Genomic DNA, 25,350 nt, shown 5'->3' with positions numbered 1-25,350 from the left:
GCTTCCAACCTTTTTGCCCGCTGTGAAACCTGCTCCCGTTCTTTATCCATGGGATGTGTATAGAGAGTTACAACTCCAAAATCAAGTGGCCCAGATGGAATTCATTCCAAAATCATAAAGGAACCGAGTGGCCCTTTAACAGATGTGTTGAATTGTTCTTTTATGAAGGGAATTGTGCCACACCAGTGGAAATCTGCTATTGTTGTCCGCATTCCAAAGCAACACCCACCCAGCATTGATAAAATGAGGCCTATATCACTTACTGATATTTTTGCTAAGGTTGCTGAAGGGTTTGTGGCAAAATGGATAGTGTATGATATTGAACCATATATAGATATCAATCAATTTGGGAATGTCAGTGGTCGAGTATATCAACATCTCATTACCTAATCAATCTTGTGCACACACTTTTCCAAGGTTCATACAAACGCAACGATGTAGGAACGGTAGTCCTCACGGACTTCTCCGTGGCATTTGACCTGGTAAATCACAATATAGCTGTTGAAAAGTTGATTGCTTTGGGGGTCCGAGGGCTATCGTTCCTTGGGTGTGCAGTTTCCTCAATAATCGCACTTAGTGTGTGAGATATAACCAAACCATGTCTGATTATGCCCCCTTGTGTGCTGGTGTCCCGCAAGGTACCAAACCTGGTCCCATCTTTTTCCAGGCTGTCATCAACGATGCTGCTCAAGTTTGCAGTTTTCACTACTGGAAATATGTTGACGATATTTTTATGCAGCGCGACTAATTTTCCGCGCGAAAAAGTATCATTTTGAATGACAGCTTTTGTCTGTTTGATTGCATTCAGCTTTGTTATTTGTTGGGTTCTTTTGTTCCAAAAAATGCACTAAAATCCGGCTTTTGATGAATTTTAGGGTGTTCTGGTTCAGCAAATCACTGGCAATCCATTTATATGTAAAATTAAAACTGAATGTATACTCCATCGCTGAGCGATTGGTATTGACCAAATTAGTTAACTCGCTTTTCCAAACGCAATAAAAAGCGCGCTACCTCATTGGCTAGAAACTAATCGCTAGTCGCTCAGCAATGGAGTATAAATTCAGCTTTATAGCTTCATTTGGGCCTGATGTGCTTTTTTAAAGATCCTCATTTACAAACGTACAAATGGGAACCAACAACATCGATTATCCATCATCAAACGCACAAACCAGAACGGTGTCTCAGCGATTCATTCATCCATCTTACGACAATGGCTTAAACTTTGCAGCTGCATTGCTGAAATTATCCACACCCTTCACCATTACAAACTATGTGCGTACTGCGTGTGTTCCTAATGCACAAATGGACTTCGCCGTGGGGAAGACGTGCACAGCGGCGGGATGGGGATCGCGCAATGAATATGGTAAGTTAATCACAGATTTACCTTCATTCAACAAGATATATAAAAGTACAGTAAAAGGCCACCCACTGCGATAGGGGTCAACTCCAGACATACTGTCTTCAAGCCATAATCATAATAAAGATAATGGCATCCTCCAGTGATCTCTCCAATTTATAAATTCGAATTTATAAATCATGGAATAAAATTACTGATTTTCGCCCACTTTTGCACTTTGGCGAGAATACGATGGTTACAACTTCGGTCGAACAATCAGGTGTGGTGGACTTTGACTCTTAAAGCTAGTGTTTACGAATGCATATGATAATTAATGATATATTGTTAAATGAAATTATATACAAACATGGAAGTGAAATTATCAACAGGGAACAGGAAAATTCAATTTAGCACATCAAAATTACGTATACGATACGTCGGTTCCCAACTTCTACTCAAGAATGCTTCACAGACGGTGAAATTCTTAAAATATGTTCTAGTCTTACATTTATTTATTGTTAATTAAAAGGGCATTTCGTGATCCAGAGCATCATCCCCCTCACTTTTCTCAAAAAAAGTTGAGATTTTTATTTCACTGGAAACCTCTGGCTACATAATGTTTATGTACAAAAAATATCTTGCAGATTAGTTCGTTTAGCAAAGATATCGTGAAATTTGAATTTCGTTCTGGTAAACCAGAACGCAATTACAACACATTGTCTATGGAGCAGTGTAATACACATAATCATGCATAACTCGCAAATGCAAAATCGAAATTAACTGAATTTTGGGAATAAGCTTTTTTCGTGGATCTACTGAAAAATGTCATGAAAAGAGAATAAGCCGGGAGAATAAGATCACGAAATACTGCTTTAAAAGGCTTAAAAAAAACACCTGTTACTTTGTAAACAATTATATTGTGTCATTTCTATCACGTTCTATAGACCCTTATGTGAATCCGATCCTATATGAAGTAAACGTCGATATCACATCTAGGTCTACATGTGATCTTATATATGATGGAATTGTTACGGATAACATGGTGTGTGCCGGAGGCGTCGGTGGAGAAGGGATTTGTCACGTAAGAACAAATTGTGTTTTCGAAAGGTGTTCCGATTTCAACTAAACTGGTCTAATTGTTTCATAAGGGAGAAAATAAATAGCTTGCAATGTCTAGAATTCTTCGTTATCTAATAGATGAAACATTACAAAATAGGCCATAACCAGAAATGAAGCATTTTAGATAGTGCAAACTATTCTTTTTCTGTATTATTTTTAGATGGGCCTGATCTTTCGATCCTAGCAGGATCTTCAAAGCCTTTGCCTTTGATAAAGATCCTGCTAGGATCGAAAGCTTAGGCCCCTAAAATTTACTTAACATGTTTTTTTGTATAAGCAGTTTCGAACAGCTCGCTTTTTTAACTTTATTTTTACACGACGAACAATATGAGACTATTTGGTTGAAATCGGAGCATTTTAAGACCCATAATTTTACATTTTACTCATGATACTTCTCGCTTATATAACTTGAGAACGGTATGTCGCAAGTAGGTTACTATTCTTTTTCCGAATCCTTCTGAATTTGACCCCTGTTTTACATTTTAGTGTCAAATTTGAGGACTTTCGGCCACTTCTATGAAAGTTCATATAGAAATTTGGAATCAGCACCGCCAAATTGACATTAACTAAGAACCAATCTGTCAAACCAGGGGAAAGATGTTTTTTGTAGTGATTGGGCAATTTTTTTAGGTGAAGTGAGGAACCAATCTAGGATACCATGACGGCACACCTACTGTCACACTGTCTGGTCGTATAATAGGAATCAACCGACCAGTACCGTAGCCAGGATTTCAATGTGAGGGGGAAAAACCGGGGAGAGGGGGCAATTTTCCTGCGGCTCCCCCCTGGCGATGGCAACGCCCCTGTAACCAACCCAAATTTGGCCTGTTGATTCCAATGTAAACATGCATAACTTCTTGATGATAATCATTAGGACTGTTTATAGCAGATTGCTAAATGCAAATTTCTACAACTAGTCCAATAAAATTCCACTTAGGGAATAGAAACAAATTAGTTCCATACTTCGATCGACCGTCGATGCTTGGTCGATTATTATTATATATGAAATCAATCATTTAACTATTGTTGTTTGTGATAACATATGAATCTTTGCCTGTTTTGATATTAACCAATTATAAATTTGCCATTAATTTTGATTAAATACTTGATAGTTCATTAATTAGAAGCATCAAAGCAGCATCGACGGTCCATCCAAATATTGAACAAATTTGGGTGTGTTGCCTTACATGCAGACGTGTCAAGAACTACCAGTTTTCTGTATTGATGCTATTGTTGCTATGACGAAATACGTTTCAATACGGGACACACCGACATCGCCCGGTTAATAATTAGGCCCTACATTATCAGTCCCAGAAGAACGCCAAATATGGATTAAAAGACCTTTGACCTTGGATGTACAACAGCATGTTATGATCTAATGGGAAACTGTGCACATCAACAAACACCATTTCTATCAAAAAGGCAACGGCCGATATAATTTGAAACCACATAAATTACTAGAGTTGGTTCTTCTCTTGGATTTGGACCAAGCTTTAGAATATCGACTGTTGCGTTTTGAAATAAAACAAACCAGAAATTTATCACCCATTGTAAAAGATATGGCACATGTACCGAATACATGTACATACATTGGCTGACCTTGTGGATTTCCTGGCCCAGCCATGCTAACCACATAAAGGAGATTATACGATTAACCTAGTGCAGCTATTGTCATAGGAGGGTATTATTATGTAATACTCCTGATCCATATTTAGCACTCTCTTGGACTGATTATACAGCAGAGAGACTGAAATGAATACACGAGATCGATACACGTGAATGTGCTATGCACGATTTGATATTCAGACGATAAATCTTTTGGATACCGGGGTAGAAAATGATGAATATCTCCCGTAATTTATTTAGTATAATGAAGCCATATTTTGTTCCTTGCACTTGAATATATGTGTTGAACGGATATGATGATAGTCGTTAGCTTGCGTCTTGAGAAAGAACCGTACGTCTTGAACTCAAAAACTGACAAAAATTCTGATTTTATATGTGCCGAACTATAGCGCAGCGTAGGCTAGCTGCACTCACTCGTGGAGGCAGTCTAAAAGCAGATTGACCTCATGGCGTACACATGCTCACTCACACACAGAGAGGTCAATTACCAGGCTATTGTCAGTAGCCTTAGTCGGATGTCCCTCGGCTCATTATGCGTCTCAACGGTCGGAACAAAATGACCATGCGTGGATGTGGATTCAATCTACCATGGCGATTTCTGCCATGAAGATATTAGGGCGATGACACTGTGCGGGAGACGAGGCAGATACATACACTCAGTTTTTAGATACAGGAGGAAACCGGTGAACTCGAAGAAAACCTGCGAGTAGACTGGAAACCAAACGCATGTAAAGCCATCTGCATGGATCGGCCGGAACTCGAACTCGGGGCATGTACTGCGCGAAATCAATAGAGGTTATCCACGTTACTCATGTGTGACTTCTAACAAAAGGCGCTGGTTCCCGTAGTATTCCTCATTCAAACCAATTCTCGCTATTCGCAATAAGGGCGCCGCCAGCGGTTTGCGATGTAATCATGATGTATCATGGGAAAATCGTGATGTATCATGGGAAAAGGTCGACATCAAGTCCGCGCAATACGAATATTACCATGCTATTACATAGGAACACGTGACAATATTTTTAGTTTGTCAATATAACGGTATTACACGCAAATCGATAGAGAAAAATTAATTGTGCACTTTTCAAATCACATTATTAAGTATTATTGAGTATCGATTCGCGTGTAACACCTTTATTTTGACAAACTAAAAAAATATTGTCACGTGTTCCTATGTAATAGCATGGTAATATTCGTATTGCGCGGACTTGGATGTCGACCTTTTCCCATGATACATCACGATTACATCGCGTGCGCTGGCGGCGCCCTTTATTGCGAATAGCGAGAATTCAATGCATGCGACCTCAGAGTGCCTTGCATGACTTAGGCGGACAATTTTGAAACAGTCATGGTTGCACATGCAGGTACTTCTTTTGAAAATCCTAAACAAGGTATAGCTGACGCTGATAGGATATGCAGCTTATAGAACACGGATAACCTCTATTGTGGTTCCACCAATAATAAAGGACCAAGCACAGACATCCTCACGGCTAATTCATGTATGCTTATTAAATTTTCATTCCATAATCAAATTTGAATCTTATTTTACTTTCGTTTCATTTTACTTTTATATTCATGCATCAGGGTGACAGTCCGCTGGTGACCAAAGTTGACTCAAAATGGTATGTTGTAGGAATACCTTTAGCCAGCTACGGGTGTGCCCGGGAAGGTTACCCGGCTATTTACCAATATGCGCCAGTTCTATACGATTGGATTGAGCCTATATTCCGCGGAGAAGATCCACCATTGCCACCAACACCCGCTCCACCAGTGTCTACAGGTAGGTTGGACCACTACTTGTCATATAACAGCATTTCTGATTGGTTGATATCTTGAAATGCTCATTTCAATAACCAATTATGACTAGGCTTTAAACTATTTATGGTCAAACTTGCATTTGCAGATGATCTTATTAATACCCTCCTATATTGGTTCAAAATTGGATACAATATTCATTTCGACCAATCGGCAGATAGTTCCCATAGGGTTAGTGTTTCTTCTTTATGGAAATATACTGGTAGGTCATACTGGTGTATGGGGCAGAAATCGACGAGAACATGTGAATCTTCGTTTCGAGATATGGCAAATTGTAGTGTACCTCTTGTAAACACAAAATTCACCTGGCGTGATGTTGGGTTGAAATTGTTTAAAATTGGCATTAGACGCGCGATTCGCGAGTAAGTGTCCCGGAATAACCGGGTCAAAATAATGGCCACCAAGATTTTTACCTCGAGTCCCTGATACGCCACCACAGGTTGCAAATGCTATTAGGGTATGCTTGTGCAAATACCAGCTGTGAAAGAACATGGACCAGATTGAGGGACAAGAAATATATATTTAGCTCAATTCTTAATATTCCTTTTCACATTTGCTTGAATTAGCATGTGGCGTACAAACTGCACCATTGAACTCGGAGACAAAGATCGTTGGTGGTCAACCTGCTCAGGAAGGAGAATGGCCGTGGCAAGTCTTGATTCATAATGGTGATTCTGCCTACGGTGGGATTCTGGTCCATCCACAATGGGTTCTGACATGGCCCGCGGATCATAGGTAAGTCAACAACAGGCATTGTGGTGTTTTCCATGGGGGCCAAAGGCGGCAAATTTGAAACTGAGATAAAGGCAAAAATATGGAGTAAAAAACAATAAAATACATAAGAAAATAGACATCAAAAACCTTCATAACTTAAGAACCAAGTATGCTAGACCTTTGGTGTTTTCAGCAAATGATAGCCTATTGTATGTATAATGTAATCATTACAGTAACTCAATTTTCAAAAATGCCTCCTTTGGCCCCCATGGACCAGATCGTGTCACATATGGTCTATATAAAGCCAACTCATGATGGAAGCTGATGGAGAGCAGGGTTTTCTTTAAGTATTTTGCTGAAGGGGTATTTTCAAATTTTTTTGACCCTTTCAATTGTGAATTTTTCCTCTGAAGGAGTCAAAAACATTGCCCAAGGGGTATTTTTATAATATTATTTTTGAAGACATTTTTAACAATATGTGTGTTTTTGGAGCCATAGGCGTAGATCCGGATTTGGGTGGTGGGGGGATCTCCCCCAATATTTTGCCAGGGGGATGGTCTATTGGAGAGTGCCTGTTGCCAGTCTTGATTCATAATCATAATGGTGATTCCCCTTACGGTGGGATTCTGGTCCATCCACAACGGGTTTCTAACATGGCCCGCTGATATGATCATTAGTGAACAATAGGAAGACGTATAGACAAACTATCTAAGTAAGAGGTAAGTTTTATGTGGTCTATACCTGCTCGACGGAAAGTGCCCGTTGTCAGCATTGATTCATAATGTGATTCCGCCTATGGTGGGATTCTGGCCCATCCACATTCGAGCGATCCACAATGGGTTTTAAAATGCCAGCCTGATCATACATAGCATGGACGTAAGTGTCTCTTACCATGGTCTATTTGGTCTATATAAGTTGGGTTCTAGCATGGCCCGTTGCTGGTCATAGGTAAAAAGTAAGGAAAAAGCAGCCTCATAGATTGAGAAAGTCTATGATTTTCTTCATAATATTTGCGTATTATTTTGAACAAAGGTCGTTCGTTACACCATCGTTTCGAAGGTTCCAAATTACTTCGCAGCAGAATAAAAGGGAGGAATCCCTGAATATTGTGCAACTTTGTTAAACTATTATTATGACCTCTTTTCAGTTCATCAACAACAAGAGTCTACATGGGATCCAACAATTGGGACAGTCCATCATCCAATCATCAATATCGCACCGTCAACCAGCGCTTCGTGCACCCCAAATTGGACGGCGCCTTGCAATACAATGTTGCATTGTTAAAGCTAAGCGCCCCATTTATGATCACAAACTATGTTCGTACAGTGTGCGTCCCGAGTTCAGGGATGTCATTTTCGGCGGGAAGATCGTGTGTGGCAACTGGATGGGGAACAAGGAACGAAAATGGTATGGCTGTAAAATGTTGCTAAGGGATGTCAAACCCCAACCACCGTTCGACCGCCGGCATCCTGGCAGAACCGGCGGTTTAACTACGTTCTATCGTTTCGAACAATCGAAACCAGGTCCTCTCGCTTGTCGACCGGTGGTTGGGCTTTGAACGTGGTTATGTAGATTGTATTGGACATGGCGAATATCGTGAAAAAGTCAAACATGCTCAACAACATACTGGTAACATAATGGTTACAATCCATCCAGTTGGGTACATTACCTTCGAGACCATAGACTGATCAAACTGATCCAAAAACAGCGTGATCAATGGTGTCGAAGGCTGTGGACAAATCGAGAAAACATCGGGACAACCTCATTGTTGTCATCGACTGCTCGCAAAATATCTACGCGAATAGACGTCTGAGTGTAAAGCAAACTGGATGTTGTTTTCAAAATTATTCTGAATAAGATACACTTGTATAGCATATCAATTTGTAAGTTATAGTTCATTGAATTTACAACCATATGACAAAACAGGCGAAAATAGTAACTTTTTACACAAGATTTCCAATTTAAAGAGAATTGGCCATTGCTCATTCTAGTGACGCTAGTGTATGGACAATATAAGTGTGCTTTTGCATTTAATAACATAAAATTTGACAAATACTGTAAGGAACACTTGAGGTTTTGACTTTTAAAACCTAAATTTTGGTCAAAAAATGTGGTTGGATAGGTAGTTTCAACAGATTTACCACATTCGCCTTGCTATAACATTGAATTGAATGTGTTATCTGTTGACCTAGTGACGAAAAGGGGGGAGTTTTTAGGGGGAAGTGTTAGCTTTCGTTTGATATAAAAAAAATTCTGATTGGATGAAGGGAACACTTGAGGTTTTGACAAAAAGAAATTACAGAGGCCCATTTTCCAGCTAGAAGCTACACAGTTCATACGATGCTACGCATTCATCAAAGACTGTGATGGAGACAATTCACTGCTTGCTGTTCAATGACACACTTTTAAAACATTCTATATGAAAAACACAACAACAATTTAAAAATTGTTGTCAAAATTAAACGTTTTATACCATTCCAGACATTAAACGTTTTCTGTAAAACGTTTTATGTTTGCTGGGTAGGCATTTGATGGGTTTTAAAGTTAGATTGCACCGCTTCCACCTAAAACGAGTGCATGACTGTTTACTGGTACCTACGATACGACATGGCTAAATCTGCAAGTCGTTGCTATCATTGGGTTTTTTCTTATTTATTTGAATATTAGATCCAAACTACAATCCAAATTTGTATGAAGTACAAGTTGAGATAGCATCTAAATCCTACTGTCGACAGATATATGATCCATATGACGTGACGGACAATATGGTGTGTGCTGGAGGAGATGCTGGCAAGGGGATATGTCATGTGAGTAGAATTGAATTTATAGTAGATGTTTGTAGAAAAGTTTGTTGCCCTGGCGACTTTATTGCTAATTAATGGTCTTTAACGTGACGCGTTTCAACAAATCACAGTGCGCGATTTTGAATAATGGGTCGTGGGGGTAATAGGATCATTGGTAATGGGGACAGGGTTTATATAAATCATATGTCCTCTAGAAGTGGCCAGCATGCTGCAGGTAATATTGTCAACCCATCAATATCTATTTGCGATTTACCGTCCTTTCTGAACAATCTCCTTTCTAGGGTGATGGGCCACTAGTGAGTCAAGTGGGATCTAAATGGTACGTGGTAGGCGTTCCTTCATGGGGTTATGGGTGCGCTAAGGATGGCTACCCAGCTGTCTATACATACGCACCCGCTATATATGACTGGATGCAACCAATCTTTGATGGACAGAATCCTGGCTCTGGTGGTAAGTGAAGATGGGTAGCAGGGGCGTAACCAGACCTGACCTTCCGGGGGGGGGGCAAGATTGTAAAATTTCCCAATTTCTGAAAAAAAATCGTAGTATTTATGTGCGAGCGGCTTGCCGCGAAGCATTAAACTGGTGGGGTCCAGGGGCCCGCCTTAGGGCCCCTGGTGGGGTCCAGGGGCAAAGCCCCGGCGGGGGTCCGCCCCCTGAAGCTCCGGTTTTTTGGCATATAAGAAGCTAAAAAATCAGTGTTTCAGAAAACAAATTTCACAATGAAAGTAGTAGGACCCTATAGATCTTCTTCCTCTTTCTTTCCCTTTTCTTCCCCCTTCCCTTTCTCTTCTTCTTTTTCTTCCCTCTTTTTCTTTTCTTCTTTCCCCCTTTTCTTCCCTCTTTTTCTCTTCTTTCCCTTTCTCTTCCCTCTTTTCTCTCCTTCTCCCCTTTTCCCTTCCCAATTTTTTGCTCTTCTTCCCAGTTTTTTTTGTGCCTGGGGGCAGCTTGCCCCCCCTGGCCACCCCACTGGTTACGCCACTGATGGGTAGGTGGGTAGATTACCGCAGATAGGTTAATAGATACTTCTATACAGTAAGCCAAAAAATTAAGGTACCAGTTGTGTTCACCCCTGTATACCTAAATAAAGACAAATATGTCAAAATTAAAACTCTTTAGCTCTGATTCAAGACCTTATTTGTTGAAATTGATTGAGAATTAAAGAAACGGTGATCTAAAACCGACTGAAGGAGGCGAAATCAAAAGTTGCACTGTTGTGTTCTAATCAATGAAAGCATGACGCTAGTTTTAACGTGCTATCAATGGAAGCAGGCACTAGTTCCCTTGTTCGCGAACGCTTTGTGTACAAATCAATAGCGCATGCAATGGAAGAAACTGCAACTTTTAAACTGGCACCTTCCTTGGTTTTTGGATCATCGTGTCTTTATTTCTTGAACAATTTCAACGAATGAGGTCTTAAATTCGAGCTAAAAGATACAGCTATTGGCTGCTGGTTCCAATTATGACAAATCTGTCTTTGTTTAGGATATACAGGGGTAAACATAACTGGTACCTTAATTTTTTGGCTTACTGTAGATTAAAATAGTTAAAAAATAAATAATCTTTTGTAAATAGGAGATATATAATAGCATACGGCGTTAAAATTTTGTATACATGCTTGATAAATCTCAAACAAAATAATACACTTTCCAATAGGATATGTTGATTGTAAAAATTAGTCTCACTTCATGAAATATATGAGATCAAGTTGCATAATTCGACTGATGGCACGCAAATTGCTCCAAAGAGGGCTCGATTAAAAAAAGGAAACCATTAAAATATCAAGAAAACAAAAATTAAGTTAACAAAACAAAACAAATCTAATCGGATGTTTGATTGATTCGTGGGTGTTATCACATACATTATGGTGTACGGAGGCAAAAAAAATTCATGGGTATTCCCAAAATTCGCTACTGGTTGCTATGCAAATCATGCCATGAACATGGCATGAACATGGGAAGACATTCTGATTCTTTTGTTTTGTATATGGCATGAAAATCCTCTATCGAGGATTCCTGGGTGGTTAATTTTGAACCCATTAAAATTGTAATTGACGCCCTTGAATAAAGAATTAATGGGCATTGAAGTAGAAAATATTTGACATTGACCATGATTCATGCCATGAGTTACCCATGAACATGCCCTGAACATGTCAAGGCTCTGACTAAACGCATGACAAAAAAAAAGCATGCAAGGGCATGAATATTCATGTGTGAGCATGAACAATCCATCAAAAATTCCCAAATTCATGAAAATCCATGCTCGTTGCTAGCAAAAATAGGGCATGTTCTTGGCATGTTCATGGCAAGATCTTGGCATGTTCATGGGCATGACTCATACCTAAATTTTTGCCGGGACGTATGTGAAAATTCGAGTGGATCCATTATCCTGATAGTGACGTATGTTGAGAAATATTATCCTTATCACATAGTGACGTATAACTTTGGCAAGCTATTAAACAAGTGAGAAGTACGATTTTACAACATTTTAATTGTTTGGAAATGAATTGCCCAACGTAAATGGCAGGTTTATTTATAATCTATGTCCAATACAATTCACCTACTTATCATTTTCTCGATTTCGTGATAAATTTTCGTCATTGATTGATAGATGGATTGATTTATCGATTGATTGATGGATTAATTTATCGATTGATTGATGGATTGATTTATCGATCGATTGATTGAATAAATGATTGATTGATTGAAATTACTTATAAACTGACATTTATCAATCTTACTTTCACAGATTCATCTGTGTTAACACCATCCGTCTTGATCACTGCGACGGCATTAGTCTGGTCAATGTTTTGGTAATGAGATAAAGGATCCAGCTGTATCACCAGCGACTATAGCAAATGGTCGCTACGGCAAATAAGACGTCATTATTTTGTGTGACGTTTTTGTTGCAGCATTGAAAATGTAAACATACATTTAAAGGGACATTGAGCCTAATATATAATATAATATTTGCCTAAGGGAACAAACCAAAAGTTTCATGACGTCCTATAAACGAAAGTTCTTACATCAGCAGGCTGCCCTATCCCCCTCCTCTCTCCTTCCCTCCATCCCTCCCTCCTCCCTCCCTGTAACTTAAGTGTGAAATGTTGACAATTCCAACCTGAAGGAACAACTTTGACCGATTTTTCATTTAGTATTTTTACAAACATAATCTGACCTTTGACCCTTCCCCCTCATCCCCCGGACTTTCGTTTATAGGACATCATCGAACGTTTTGTTCGTTCCCTATGAGCTGTGCAATAATCATGAGTACTCAGGGGGTAAAATAGCCAAATGGTGTACCAACAATTACTTGCCCACACCTTCGGCCTGTCAACAATTGCTTTCCCCATCCTAGTCTAAACTTGCCAAAAACTTTGCCCCCCCCCCTTTGCACAAAACTTTGTCACCCCCCCCCCCATCTTCACAAATAGTTTAGATACAGACAGCAAACCAATTAAGGTATCAGGTATTGTTTACTCTTGTATATTCTAAACAAAGACAGATAGGTTATAATTAGAACTATTAGCCAATCGGTGCATCTTTTAGCTTACTTATGACTTCATTAGTTAAAACCGTTCAAGAAATAAAGACACGATGATCCAAAAACTTAATTCAAAATTCAAATTCAAAGTAAAAAGTATGTTTTTACAAAATTTGTATTTTAATGTTGTGTATTTGATACTCAATAAAATGACTATATGTGCTTATGACTACTACCGTCGTTTATTTAATGTCATGGATGCTGAGCTGTGTATCTGTGTATTTATAGACCACTGAGAAGTTGTTTTTTTCATCTTACTAAGAGTCTGTCATAAATGCATTGTACCTATTTGTGAGCATAACGTCGAAGCTAAGAGAAAGTGGGGTCCCGCAAGAACCAATTCTCGTGCCCCTGCTTTGTGACTTTCAAAATTACATTGATTTTAATTGCATCATGTTTATAAAGAGCTACGAATACCAACGAAGAGAGGTAATATGGTTCCATGTACAGGAGTGCGATATCTTTGACCATAAACTATTTTTACCTTACAACGCTTCCTATTTGACAAGTTCTTCGACAAATCCCGCCCTATTTTTGCACCCAGATTACAGGTCCTATTCATGCTAATATACGTACAACGTACAGCTATAATTAATTAGTTAATACTAGGGCCTAACACCAGAACCCACCCCCCCCACACACACACACCCACCCAGAAACCAGTCCCAACATGGCATGCGTGAATAGAATTGTTCGTATATCTATCAGATCTGATTTATTGACAGGTGTGTCAATTCTCGCTATTCGCAATAAGGGCGCCGCCAGCGGTTTGCGATGTAATCGTGATGTATCTTGGGAAAATCGTGATGTATCATGGGAAAAGGTCGACATCCAAGTCCGCGCAATACAAATATTACCATGCTATTACATAAAAACACGTGACAATATTTTTTAGTTTGTCAATATAACGGTATTACACGCAAATCGATAGAGAAAAATTAATTGTGCACATTTCAAATCACATTATTAAGTATTATTGAGTATCGATTCGCGTGTAACACCTTTATTTTGACAAACTAAAAAATATTGTCACGTGTTCCTATGTAATAGCATGGTAATATTCGTATTGCGCGGACTTGATGTCGACCTTTTCCCATGATACATCACGATTACATCGCAAACCGCTGGCGGCGCCCTTATTGCGAATAGCGAGAATTATATTTACGCTGGATGTAATTTGATCCTCACACTCCATATAAATACTATTATTTACCAAAACTAAAGCATTTTCCACCCTGATGTGGCAGTGACGTCAAAGCTTTGAGCTGTCAAAAGAAAATAATTCTTTTTTTTTTTAAACTGGGAGTTAAATCTCTGAGCTCAAGTAATACAGCTAAATACTACTTCAGTATTTATTCACTTTTTTAATTGGAAAATAAATGAAATTAAATTGGACTTTCTTTGTTGGTTGTGTGGCGGCCGTCCTATAATGATAAAAATAGCATTATATCGAGCGATAAACTTGAGAGCGAAAATTCAAAACGAATGCAAAAACATAATTCATTTGTAATAGGCGAAACAAAAAAATTGGACTTTGGTCATTTTATCATTTATATTGCAAAGAAAGCCTATCAATATACGCTCGAAGCCATTACAATGTAGATAACGTTATAGTGAAAGTATCTTTAACAGAAGCTGTTTGGACCTATACAACATACAGACGTAACAGCAAGGTAAGGAATTCCTTTTTTCAAATTTAGAATAAATTTTAACCTTTGAAGTGAGCTGGTACCTTCTCTTTGGTATGTGGGATAAACCAATGCATCTCAGCTCCTTTTCATAATTCGTTATGAATTCGGCAGAGTGTCGAATCGAGAATATTGAGGAAATATAATTAATGTATGCTTTTGATAGTGTTTTAGGTGATCTTTCATTTCCGCCAAAAATGATGGAAAATATTATTGCGCGGTGTAGATATCGACGTTTCAGTTGGACGAATCGCACAAAACTGCCATTAATGAATAAGAGACGAATCCTATACTAAGCTGGACAAAATACAGGGTGTCCCAAAAAAGAGGCCCCTCATTGCGCCCCTTTTTCTCCTATTTCAGAAAAGTTGATCAAGTATAATTATTTTGGTTTGTAAAGAAGCCTTTACCCGTTAGCTTTAATAAACTGAAACAATTATTTCAATCGGCTCATAACTTTTGAAGATATGCCCTTTTAAAGAAATGTATCCGTTTTTCACTCTGTCCACAGAAGAGGTTTGGCTACTTCAAAGATTGAAAAGTGCATATACCATGCATGAATATAAAACATTCCTCGATGATAACTTTATAAAATAACAAGTTTATTTTAGGGAATGGGCTTTACCAATGGGCTTATGGGTTATGGATTTTGTTAAGTGTCATTAATTTGGGCGAAATTGATGTGGGATGGGACTTCTTTTGCTATACTTGTAATTATTTATGTTTTTCTCGGTTATTTTATGCCTTTTTGTTTTATAATGTTTCTTACTTTCTTACTTTATTGTTTCTTGCTTTCTTTTTATTGACAACATAAGTCATTTCTCTTTTTGGAATAAAAGGTAGCCCTGAAAAGGGCTGTTTAGTTTGTCTTTGGTTCTTTTGAAGTGAGTTTACTGTGCTGCTCTGCCCTCTAACTGGTTGCCTCCTTGACGAATACAGGTTTCAGCCCTAGTCCTCATTGCATCAATTGCGTTGCGTATCAACCTTTTGCGCCGGATACTTGCGAATATAGCAGTAATACGCTTGCAAAGATCTTGGATTTTGCCACAAATGAAGAAATCCAGTGTTGTGAGGTCTGGTGATCTTGCAGGCCACTCCACAGCATGACCCATCCCAACCATTCTGTTTGCTATCCGTGGACAGAGTGAAAACGGGTACTTGTCTTTAAAAGGGCATATCTTCAAAGGTTGTGAGCCGATTGAAATAATTGTTTTGGTTTATTAAAGCTAACAATTAAAGGTTTCTTTACATACCAAAATATATTTGATCAACTTTTCAGAAATAGGCGAAAAAGAGGGCGCAATGAGGGGCCTCTTTTTTTTTGGGATACACTGTAGGTCGATTTAGTTCAGTGTATGTCTACAGTGTAGGAACCCCAGGATTTTCTATATCAAATACCCTATACTGCTATACATAACTTTAGGACTCTTTAGGACTGTCTAGTAATACCAAAATAAGTACAAACATACCCACATAATGTCGCTATGACAAATAATGTGAGTACGTCTTCGCGCAACTGGAAATTAGACACAAAATTAAGACCAAAATTGTGTTTTCTGCTTTAAAATCTTAACATACGATTTCCACTGGATTTGTTTCTTAAATATGGCAATATTACATGTGTGCGCGTGTGCATTTATTTTAAAGCCCACACTAACATGGAAAGGTATGGATAATACCTGAGATCCAAAGGCTCATTGTAGTGGGTTTTATTTTCGCCCATGTGTATGATGTTTCCTGGGAGAGGGAAAATAGCGAAATAACTCAATAACTCCTGTATGGCGTGCAAGAAATTGAACTTGAAAACGAGCTCTAATTGAACTTTTTCCCCTCTTTTTATTAAAAGCTGCCTGATACCCAGTCCTGTATTCTTTATTTATAAATTCACACTGAGGTATATGGGCGCAGCCATTACACAACATGTTGTACCTAGGTAAGCATTCACTCCGGTACAATGAAGATTGGGGGATCCTGTAACTTAACTAATTTTAGAGAAAAGTTATCGAAAAGCGTTAAAAAAGTTGTCGAGCACCATTCATTTCATAATAGTTTTTAATCGGTAAAACACACCAAATTTTGAGTGACAAATTGCTGAAGTCAACTGCCTTACCATTGAAAAGTACCCAATGTGCAAAGAGGACAACTCTCCAGTACATACTTGCGCCCAGCCACAATACTTAATAGCAACCTCCAGTTCTCTCTGTCAAGAATTTTTAAATTTGTATTGATAAATAAGGAATACAGGACTGTTAACATTAAAATTATAACAGGTGTTGTATTTGCGCAGCTTTTAATATGTTTTTATATGAATTGCAAAGGAAGTGTACAATTCACTCAATATTTTGTTTACTCAAGGCGATAATCACTCTTTGATAAATGGGAAATATCAGACTTCGCCCAGATAACAATAATTATGACGACCATAATAATAATTTCCTTCATGATTAAAAATATGTTTTTGCAATATGTGTATACTTTTATGTTACAAAATACTATCAACATGGCACGATCAGTAATAATAAATTGAGAATGATTTAAAATTAGAAAGTAGAAAATTAGACAATTAACAACTTAAGTAGTGTTTAAGTCTAATTTTAAATTATTAACAAAAAAATCTTTTTGTAAGCTTTTGTACAAACCTTTGAAGTTTGACAATTCAAGGGTTCTTTAATACAATAACATTATTCTGATAGGCCCTACCTCTACAGACCGTAATCCAAAATTCGCGCATTGCGATTTGTCCAAACCCATTACGCGAGGGCACTTTAAACGATGCCGTCACAGCCAGTATCAATAACGATAAAATAATGAACCTGTCTGTCGTCTACCACAGGGAGAAGATATCAAAAGCAAACATTCATATCGTTTATTTTCATTCTTAGTCAATTTAAATATGTTAAAACTATTCCAACCATAAACTATTTTATCGAGCAAATATTATGTTACTGGGGAAAAATTAAGTTACCATCATAAACCCTCCCCATTCTAAAATGAGCCAAACCTGTTTACAACTTCACATCATCACGTCTTGGTCTACCATACAACGTGCAACATACGCGTACCTTAAAAGTCGTGTGTTACGCGTTTCCAATACTCGTGGGGTCGTCTACGGCCTGAAAGATGACACCCGAAATCATATTATGTGTCTATGAACAAGACCACTCTTAGTAAATAATAAACTACATTCTATTACCTCCACAAATAATGTGCCCTGATTGTGTCTAAAAGGTAGTAAAATCATAACACATTCTACGCATATATACAGGGTGTCCCTGAAAGAACTGTATCTTCGGAAACATTAATTTTTGGGTATTTTTCGAACCAACCGAAACTAAATAGTTGACGTGGTTAAGGATTAAAACAGTTATCACATACTTTTGGAATTTTGACAATTGAATACATGAATACAAAAGCCACCTAAGTCCATGGGAAGTGATTTTGAGAGAAAAACCTGTGTATCATTTTAATTCCTTCAGTTAGATTTACCTGGTCAATATGGTAAGTTTTACGTACAAATGAGTGGATTAACCTGTATTAGGTATGACGATTAGCATTTTAGGGACTTCGTGGGGTTCATTTTAAATTTTGGACGTAGGTGGTTTTTTTGAATCATATACAAAGACAACAATGTTAGAATGAGATAACCACTAGTAAGATAATACAAAATAAAGCGCACAGGTATGTATAATGTTGATAAGCATTCTGCCATGTAATATAAACCACACACTTTCCTTTATTAAACCCATTTTTTTTTCAAAAGTCACTCTCTAGCAATGAATGTGTTACAAGTGGACTTTTATACATACTGGATTTTAATCAATGTGTTACAAGACTCAAATCATGGAATTGGGTGATTCTTTCATACATGCTATTTTTCACATGCTCAATAGACACAGAGAATGAATTTGAGTTGTTCTTTCATACATATGACAGGCCTATGTAAAGGAACACTTTCCCATGCTTAACTCAATTTGGTTTAAGTATGGACTTAGGTGGCTTTTGTATTCATATATTCAATTGACCACTGTGTTCTTGAAATATAAGAATTTTACTAAAACACAAATAGTTTGCGAGTTGCTCACAGTCATGACAGTAACGGCTTCAAGATTTTGAAGGTATTTGGTTTCGTACCGAAATAACATTTAGCTAATGACCTTTAACCCAAATTTGTTGTAAATTTTTAAACAGTCATAACCGATGCATGTGGGCAAGTGTTATTGTGCTGCGACATTTTTTGAAGGAGAAGCATTTATGTGAAAAATCGTATTTTTCACAGAATAAATTTTCCATGAACTTTGACCCCGAGTTGCATTTGTGTCACCTCCAACGGATCCTGCTGTAAGTTTGGTCAGATCGAGAAAGTAGCATTATGGGACTTACAGAAGGAGAACGCACCAGAAATAGATCCTTCAGTGGTTGGCATTACCATTAAAGAGGAAGCCCCACCAGAGCAGTTCTTCTGGGGTGAACCAAACCTGCCTGGTTATCAAATAAATCAGTTTAAAAGTTTCTCTGAATTTGTCAGGTGCTAATTGATGCAATGACATTAAAACATCAATTAGTACCTGTCAAATTAAGAGATAACTTTGTCACTGATTAATTTGATAACCAGGCAGGTTTGGTTCACCCCAGAAGAACTGCTCTAGCAGGGCTTCCTCTTTAAGAGAATTATTTATTTAATCAAATTGCACATTATTGCTTTAATTAAAAGCGTAATCAAAAGCTCACAGCTAGATTTGCTGCCATGTTACTGCTTTTGTAGGAACAGGTTTATACTAATGTTATCAATGTTGATTCTGTACAGGCATCATGGGAATCACGAAGCTGACAGTGTTTCTATTGGTGATAATCTTCAAATTGACAGCTGCTTGGCAGGGTGAGTAAAACCTAAAAATGATGATGGGAGCCCAGTGTTAATGAGAGTCAAATCAGGCAAGCTGTATCACGGTAATAACATGTCAGTTGTTAAGATAAAACTCCAACATGGTCATACACTTAGGAGCAATACTTTTTATAATAAATATATAATATAAAATGCGGGTGATTTTGACGGGCGAATTGTGAAGCACAGCAACTTGTCTAATCTAACGGGAATTGATCACAAAAAGAAAGGCTTGAGGCCTGAAAAATTTATGTAATAGTCACATCATGATTACTTTTTAAAAGTACAACTAAAATACTTTTTAAAAGTACAACTAAAATTAACTGCATTCAAGATACATATGAAATTTATGATTTTCGGTAAAATATTAATTTTGGTAAAAAAATATAGGAAATATAAACTTACAATTCGTTGTTTAGGTATTTGGATAAGGTTGGATGAAGTGAATCAGAATCAGGAATAACTCACGACAATATATGTGATGCGATCAAGCAATATCAGTCGGAACTCGGAAATATTGATTTTGAGATATAGCCAAACAAATTATTTTCTTTTGTTTCCACTTGTTTTGGAAACTCTTTAATTGCTCATATCTTTGGAACTGGTTGTTCAATTTGAATGGGGTTTTCTGCAAAATCCAGCTTTGTAAATGCTTGTTACTATCCTATAAGAGCAAAAAAGCAAACTAAAACAGTACCAACTGACCAGCAGGGAAACTTTGAATGGATCTTAAAAAGATTCAAGTAGTGTACATAACCTAGGAAAATAAATGTTAAAACTGTTTAATATGTACAACAACATCCAAAATTTAGGGTTAAAAAGACAAAACAACCGACGTTTCGGGAGCATAAAAACATCCCTTTTACAAGGTCAAAACAAGTAGCACTAGTAACTAGCACTGCCAGATATTAAATGAGAAAGACAACAAAAGAAAGTGACAAGCACAAAATGAAAAGAAATTAGAATAATAATAAAAAACATACAAGGGAAAAATCAATTAGGTGAGAAAAACAGACATGTGCAAGTATAAAAGCTAACCAGGTCAAAAAGGGAAAAAGCAAATCTATGGTCAGCCATTCTAGTCAAAAGATGAACAAACAGCAATATATAAAAGGGAAGGGAAATTTTGAAAAGCCACAGGCCTAACAAATATAAATGGACCACTGTTGGTACCATCCGATACCCGAAACTGTACAGCCCGCCTAGGTGGGACACAGTGTCAACACGCTATATTATAAATATTTTTTTCATAAAGCTCCATACTCCGTTGGTGATCAATATTCTATTGTTGACACAGTTAAAGAAAGTTTACATATGCATTGTGATATACATTGTGATCGAATTTTCTATTATACAAGCACCTGGGTCATAAATGTGTTCCTTTATATAATTGTAATTCTCAAAATTAAATATATCACAATTTTAACTTTCGATTTAAAAATCGTTACTCCAAAAATGCAGTAAAAATGTATCCAGAGAAAACAGTGATGGACGCTAATTAGTGTATTTAATTTCAAGTGAGTGTATTTTTAACCTTGGTTTTAACTCAAAACAAATCGAATTTCCTTATAATAACAACACCATATGGGAAGGGGAGGCAGTGCCTAGCACTGCCGAGGAGCTGAAAGTTACCCTTACCAGCACCGTTTGGTGCTGGGTTTCCCATGGGTGTTTTTTCCCAATGGGTGCTCCATTTTGTCAGGTCAGGTCTGGAAACCTGCTACTGGAAACCTGTATCCAGTACAACCTGCTCAGTACAACCTGCTCAGGGTCGAGCTGTCGGCGACTGAACCGGCTCCCCCACCAGTTTCCTTTGGATACTGGTGAGGAGGGTGGCTGAACACCCGGTTGAAACGAAATAAAAGATTCATCTTAAGGGCGTCGGCTCTGGAGAGCCAACGGCGGCCATTCAGCAAATCCATTAATGCAGAAGGACCCGGCCACCCACTGCATTTACTTTTGGCCAAGATAGTTTATATGAGAGGTCGTAATCAATGTAGAAACCCGGCATCCAATGGTGGGACCCGCAGGCCAGACGATGCGTCAATGGCTACTGGGGAAGAAGAGCATGTTGTTCCGACTAGGCACAGCTGTAATGTACTGCCGACAATCCTGAGCATGAAAGGAGTAGGAGTAGGAACATGGAATGTTCAAGGTATGACTGCTGGGAAGCTAGAGATCGTTACAAAAAGAATGGGAGAGCAACACATTTGTGTACTGGGCATCTCGGAAACATGGTGGCTCAACCAAGGACGTTTTACTACAGACAACGGATACACAGTGATATATTCAGGCAAAGATGAAGGAAAGCGGGAGTTCGGAGTTGGTTTCATCTTGGACAGGAATACAGCTAGATCCTTCCAGGGCTTCAACCCAATCAGCCACAGAATCATCTCTCTCAGACTGCATGGTCACCCTTTCAACATATCAATTGTCCAGGTTTATGCACCAACATCCACTGCATCTGATGAAGCGATGGAAAACTTTTATGGTCAGCTCCAAGATGTCCTGGATAAGATTCCAAGCAAAGATATGCTTATCATCTTGGGAGACTGGAACGCAAAAGTTGGCAAGTGTGACATCAAATCAAGGTCAATTGGAAAGTTTGGATTGGGAGAAAGAAACGATCGTGGAGACAGTTTGGAAGAGTTTTGTCAGGCAAACGACCTGATTGTTGGAAACACTCTCTTTCAGCAGCACCCTCGCAGACTGTGGACTTGGAGGAGCCCTGGCGGAAATGTGAAAAATCAGATTGATTATATTTTGCTTAAAAGAAGATGGCGCTCTTCATTGTTCAGTGTAAGAACCAGACCAGGAGCAGACTGCGGCAGTGACCACCAGCTACTTGTCGCACGGATGAAGCTGAAACTCAAAGCAAAGAAACGAGTGACACCACCAGTGAGATTTGATGTGGACAAAATCCCAGAGCAATACACAGTTAGTGTGGGGAACCGATTTGAGGCGCTTCTTTGAACGGATGAGGAAGAACTCTCTCCAAACGAATTGTGGGAAGAAATGAAGGAAGCAGTGCTAAGTGCAGCAGAGGAAAACATCACAAAGAAGAAGAAAAAGAAGCAACCCTGGATATCTAAGAAGACAATAGAGCTTGCTGATAAGAGACAGGAAGCCAGAAAAAGAGGAGGTATGTCAGAATGGAGGAAACAACACAGAGAAGTAACAAAAGCAGTCAGAGCTGATCAACGAGACTTTGTTGAGAGGAAATGTGAGGATATGGAAAAAGCAGGAAACGACTCCAAGAAGGTGTTTGCTTTGGTAAAGGAACTGACTCAAAAAACTTCAGCAAGATCTGATGTCATAAATGATAGAAATGGCACCACACTTACAGAGAGCGAAGACATCAAGACCCGATGGGCAGAATACTGCACTGAGCTTTATGAACAGAAAGCAGAGGAGGAACCCACCATCATTGATTCAGTTGAAATTGACACTGAACCACCACCCCTACTGGATGAAGTTCGTAAATCAATGAAGGAGATAAAAAATGGGAAATCACCAGGCTGTGATGAGATTCCAGGTGAATTGTGGAAGGCATCTGGTAAGCAAGGTGTAATCATCATGTGGAAGCTATGTGACAAAATCTGGAGAGATGCGGAATGGCCTAAGGACTGGAAGAGAGCCGTATTTATCCCGATACCAAAGAAAGGAAATATCAAAGAGTGCTCAAACCATCGAACCATCAGCCTAATCAGTCACGCCAGCAAGATTCTTCTGAAGATCATCAACAACAGAATGAGACAAAGGCTCGAGACGGAGATAGTAGACGAACAGGCCGGGTTTAGAGCAGGAAGAGGCACCAGGGATCAAATTGTCAATATGCGAAATATCATTGAAAAATGCAGAGGACATTCCATTCCACTCTACCTTTGTTTCATCGATTACAGCAAGGCATTTGACTGTGTCAACCATCAAGACCTATGGAACATCATGCGGGATATGGGATTCCCCGGTTACGCGGTGAAGCTCATCAGTACGCTATACCAGGATCAGGAATCTTCAGTCAGGACGAGTAGAGGTGACTCAGAGTGGTTCCAAATTGGCAGAGGTGTGAGACAAGGGTGCATTTTGTCTCCTCAGCTTTTCAACATCTATGCTGAGAGCATCATGAGAGACGTTTTGGAAGACTTTCGAGGAGGTGTTACCATAGGTGGTCAGCGGATCACAAATCTCAGATATGCAGACGACACAACCCTGGTTTGCAGTAGCAAAGAGGAATTGATGGATCTATTGAAAGCAATAAAATCGGCAAGTGAACAGAGGAGACTCATCTTGAACACAAAGAAGACGAAAGTCATGATTGTAGACGCAGGACGAAATGACACAGATGCAAACTTTTCCTTAGAGGGTGATTTCATTGAAGAGGTGGAAAGTTTTGAATTTCTGGGTTCCATCATTAACACCAAAAGTGACTGCACCTAGGAGATAAAACGAAGATTGGCAATAGCTCGAGGTGTAGTCTCAAACCTGACCAAACTGTGGAAAAGTGTGGCATCATATGGATCTGAATCCTGGACGATGAAACTATCTGACAGGAAGAGGCTGGATTCTTTTGAGCTGTGGTGCTATCGACGAATCCTGAGGATTCCATGGACTGCGAAGAAAACAAATGAGTGGGTTCAAGAGCTTGGAGTTCAGAAGACCTTGCGAGCCGATATCATTTCTAGAAAGTTATCATACTTTGTCCACATCACCAGACATCATTGTCTTCAGAAAACAATTGTCCAAGGAATGGTTGAGGGAAAACGCAAGAGAGGCAGACCTGCAGCGAGCTGGTTTGACGACATCAAAATTATCACAGGCCTGAGCATCACTGAGGCTACCAGGGCTGCCGCTGACCGCATTCGATGGCATACTCTCATAAGAACCACACCTGCATACGTGTATGCAATGTGACCTTAGAGAGAGAGATGGGATACTAGAGCATGCGCAAATCGTAATAATGTGTAAAATAGAATTTGATGGTATCTCATATGATAGTCGTACTATGCTTAGCCTGAGTCGCTCGGCCTATCTCGAACAAAATCGCCCTGCGTAGCTATTGAAAAACGAGAGGATTCGCCGTACTATCACGGCAATTTTTGACACGAAGATATAGGGATGATGACGCTGTGTGGGACACCCAGGACGTACCAACGTCTCCACGCGTCGGCTCCGCCTCCCAGACCATACAGCGGGGTACCAGAGATACCAAGGTGGTCCGATTTTGCAACAAACAAAAGATTAAAGAAAAACAATGAGGGAGGACCTTGTAAAAGGGATGTTTTTGTGCTCCCGAAGCGTCGGTTGTTTTGTCTTTTTAACTCTAAATTTTGAATGTTGTTGTACATATTAAACAGATATCCTATAAAAAACTGAATATTTAATATTTTCGAGTTCCGACTGATTTTGCTTGATCGCATCACATATCAGTTCGTTTAACTTGTCGGTCTGTTTAACGTTTTACAGAAGATCCTCAATGTGGTCTACAACCCGTAGAAAAAGAACCAGGAACTCAAATCGTTGGAGGTCAGCCGGCAGAAGAGGGCGAATATCCATGGCAGGCCGCCCTCTACTTTAATGGAAGGCGAATCTGTGGTGCATCTTTGGTGGCGCCCGACTGGATAATAACAGCTGCCCACTGTATGTAAGTACATGAAAAACACTTGACAAGTAAGAAAATTATTAGATGACCAATAATATAACCACATTCTATTGGCTAATTTATCTTAATAAACATTCGACAATGCTTGATGGAAATATATGATTCACAACTTAAAAGTTCACCCTAACGATCCCTCATAACCAAAGTGCCTAAGTCATTGGGCT

The 25,350-nt window shown here is 38.8% G+C and overlaps 2 protein-coding genes across 2 annotated transcripts; both read left to right on the top strand.

The window, feature by feature from the left end:
- Window positions 1-1,125: 1,125 nt before the first annotated feature.
- Window positions 1,126-6,400, top strand: LOC140163803 (prostasin-like). The gene is made up of 4 exons (XM_072187119.1): window positions 1,126-1,363; window positions 2,281-2,417; window positions 5,666-5,861; window positions 6,375-6,400. Exons 1-4 carry the CDS (start codon window positions 1,126-1,128, stop codon window positions 6,398-6,400), a joined length of 597 nt encoding a protein of 198 aa, XP_072043220.1.
- A 15,104-nt stretch (window positions 6,401-21,504) lies between these two features.
- On the top strand, window positions 21,505-22,500 carry LOC140163802 (craniofacial development protein 2-like). Its single transcript, XM_072187117.1, has one exon. It carries the CDS (start codon window positions 21,505-21,507, stop codon window positions 22,498-22,500), a length of 996 nt encoding a protein of 331 aa, XP_072043218.1.
- The last annotated feature ends 2,850 nt before the right edge of the window (window positions 22,501-25,350 follow it).

The sequence above is a fragment of the Amphiura filiformis genome, chromosome 11 (assembly GCF_039555335.1).
Source record: "Amphiura filiformis chromosome 11, Afil_fr2py, whole genome shotgun sequence".
NCBI lineage: Eukaryota > Metazoa > Echinodermata > Ophiuroidea > Amphilepidida > Amphiuridae > Amphiura > Amphiura filiformis.
The sequence above is the reverse complement of the archived record's forward strand: the minus strand, read 5'-3'. Positions and strand labels throughout refer to the sequence as shown.

Excerpts from the sequence above, each read along its gene's own strand:
- LOC140163803 (XM_072187119.1), top strand. The coding sequence starts at position 1,126 with ATGGGAACCAACAACATCGATTATCCATCATCAAACGCACAAACCAGA. Across the intron at positions 1,364-2,280 it reads GGGATCGCGCAATGAATATG|ACCCTTATGTGAATCCGATC; the intron begins GTAAGTTAATCA and ends CACGTTCTATAG. Across the intron at positions 5,862-6,374 it reads CGCTCCACCAGTGTCTACAG|CTGTGAAAGAACATGGACCA; the intron begins GTAGGTTGGACC and ends TGCAAATACCAG.
- LOC140163802 (XM_072187117.1), top strand. The coding sequence starts at position 21,505 with ATGAGAGGTCGTAATCAATGTAGAAACCCGGCATCCAATGGTGGGACC.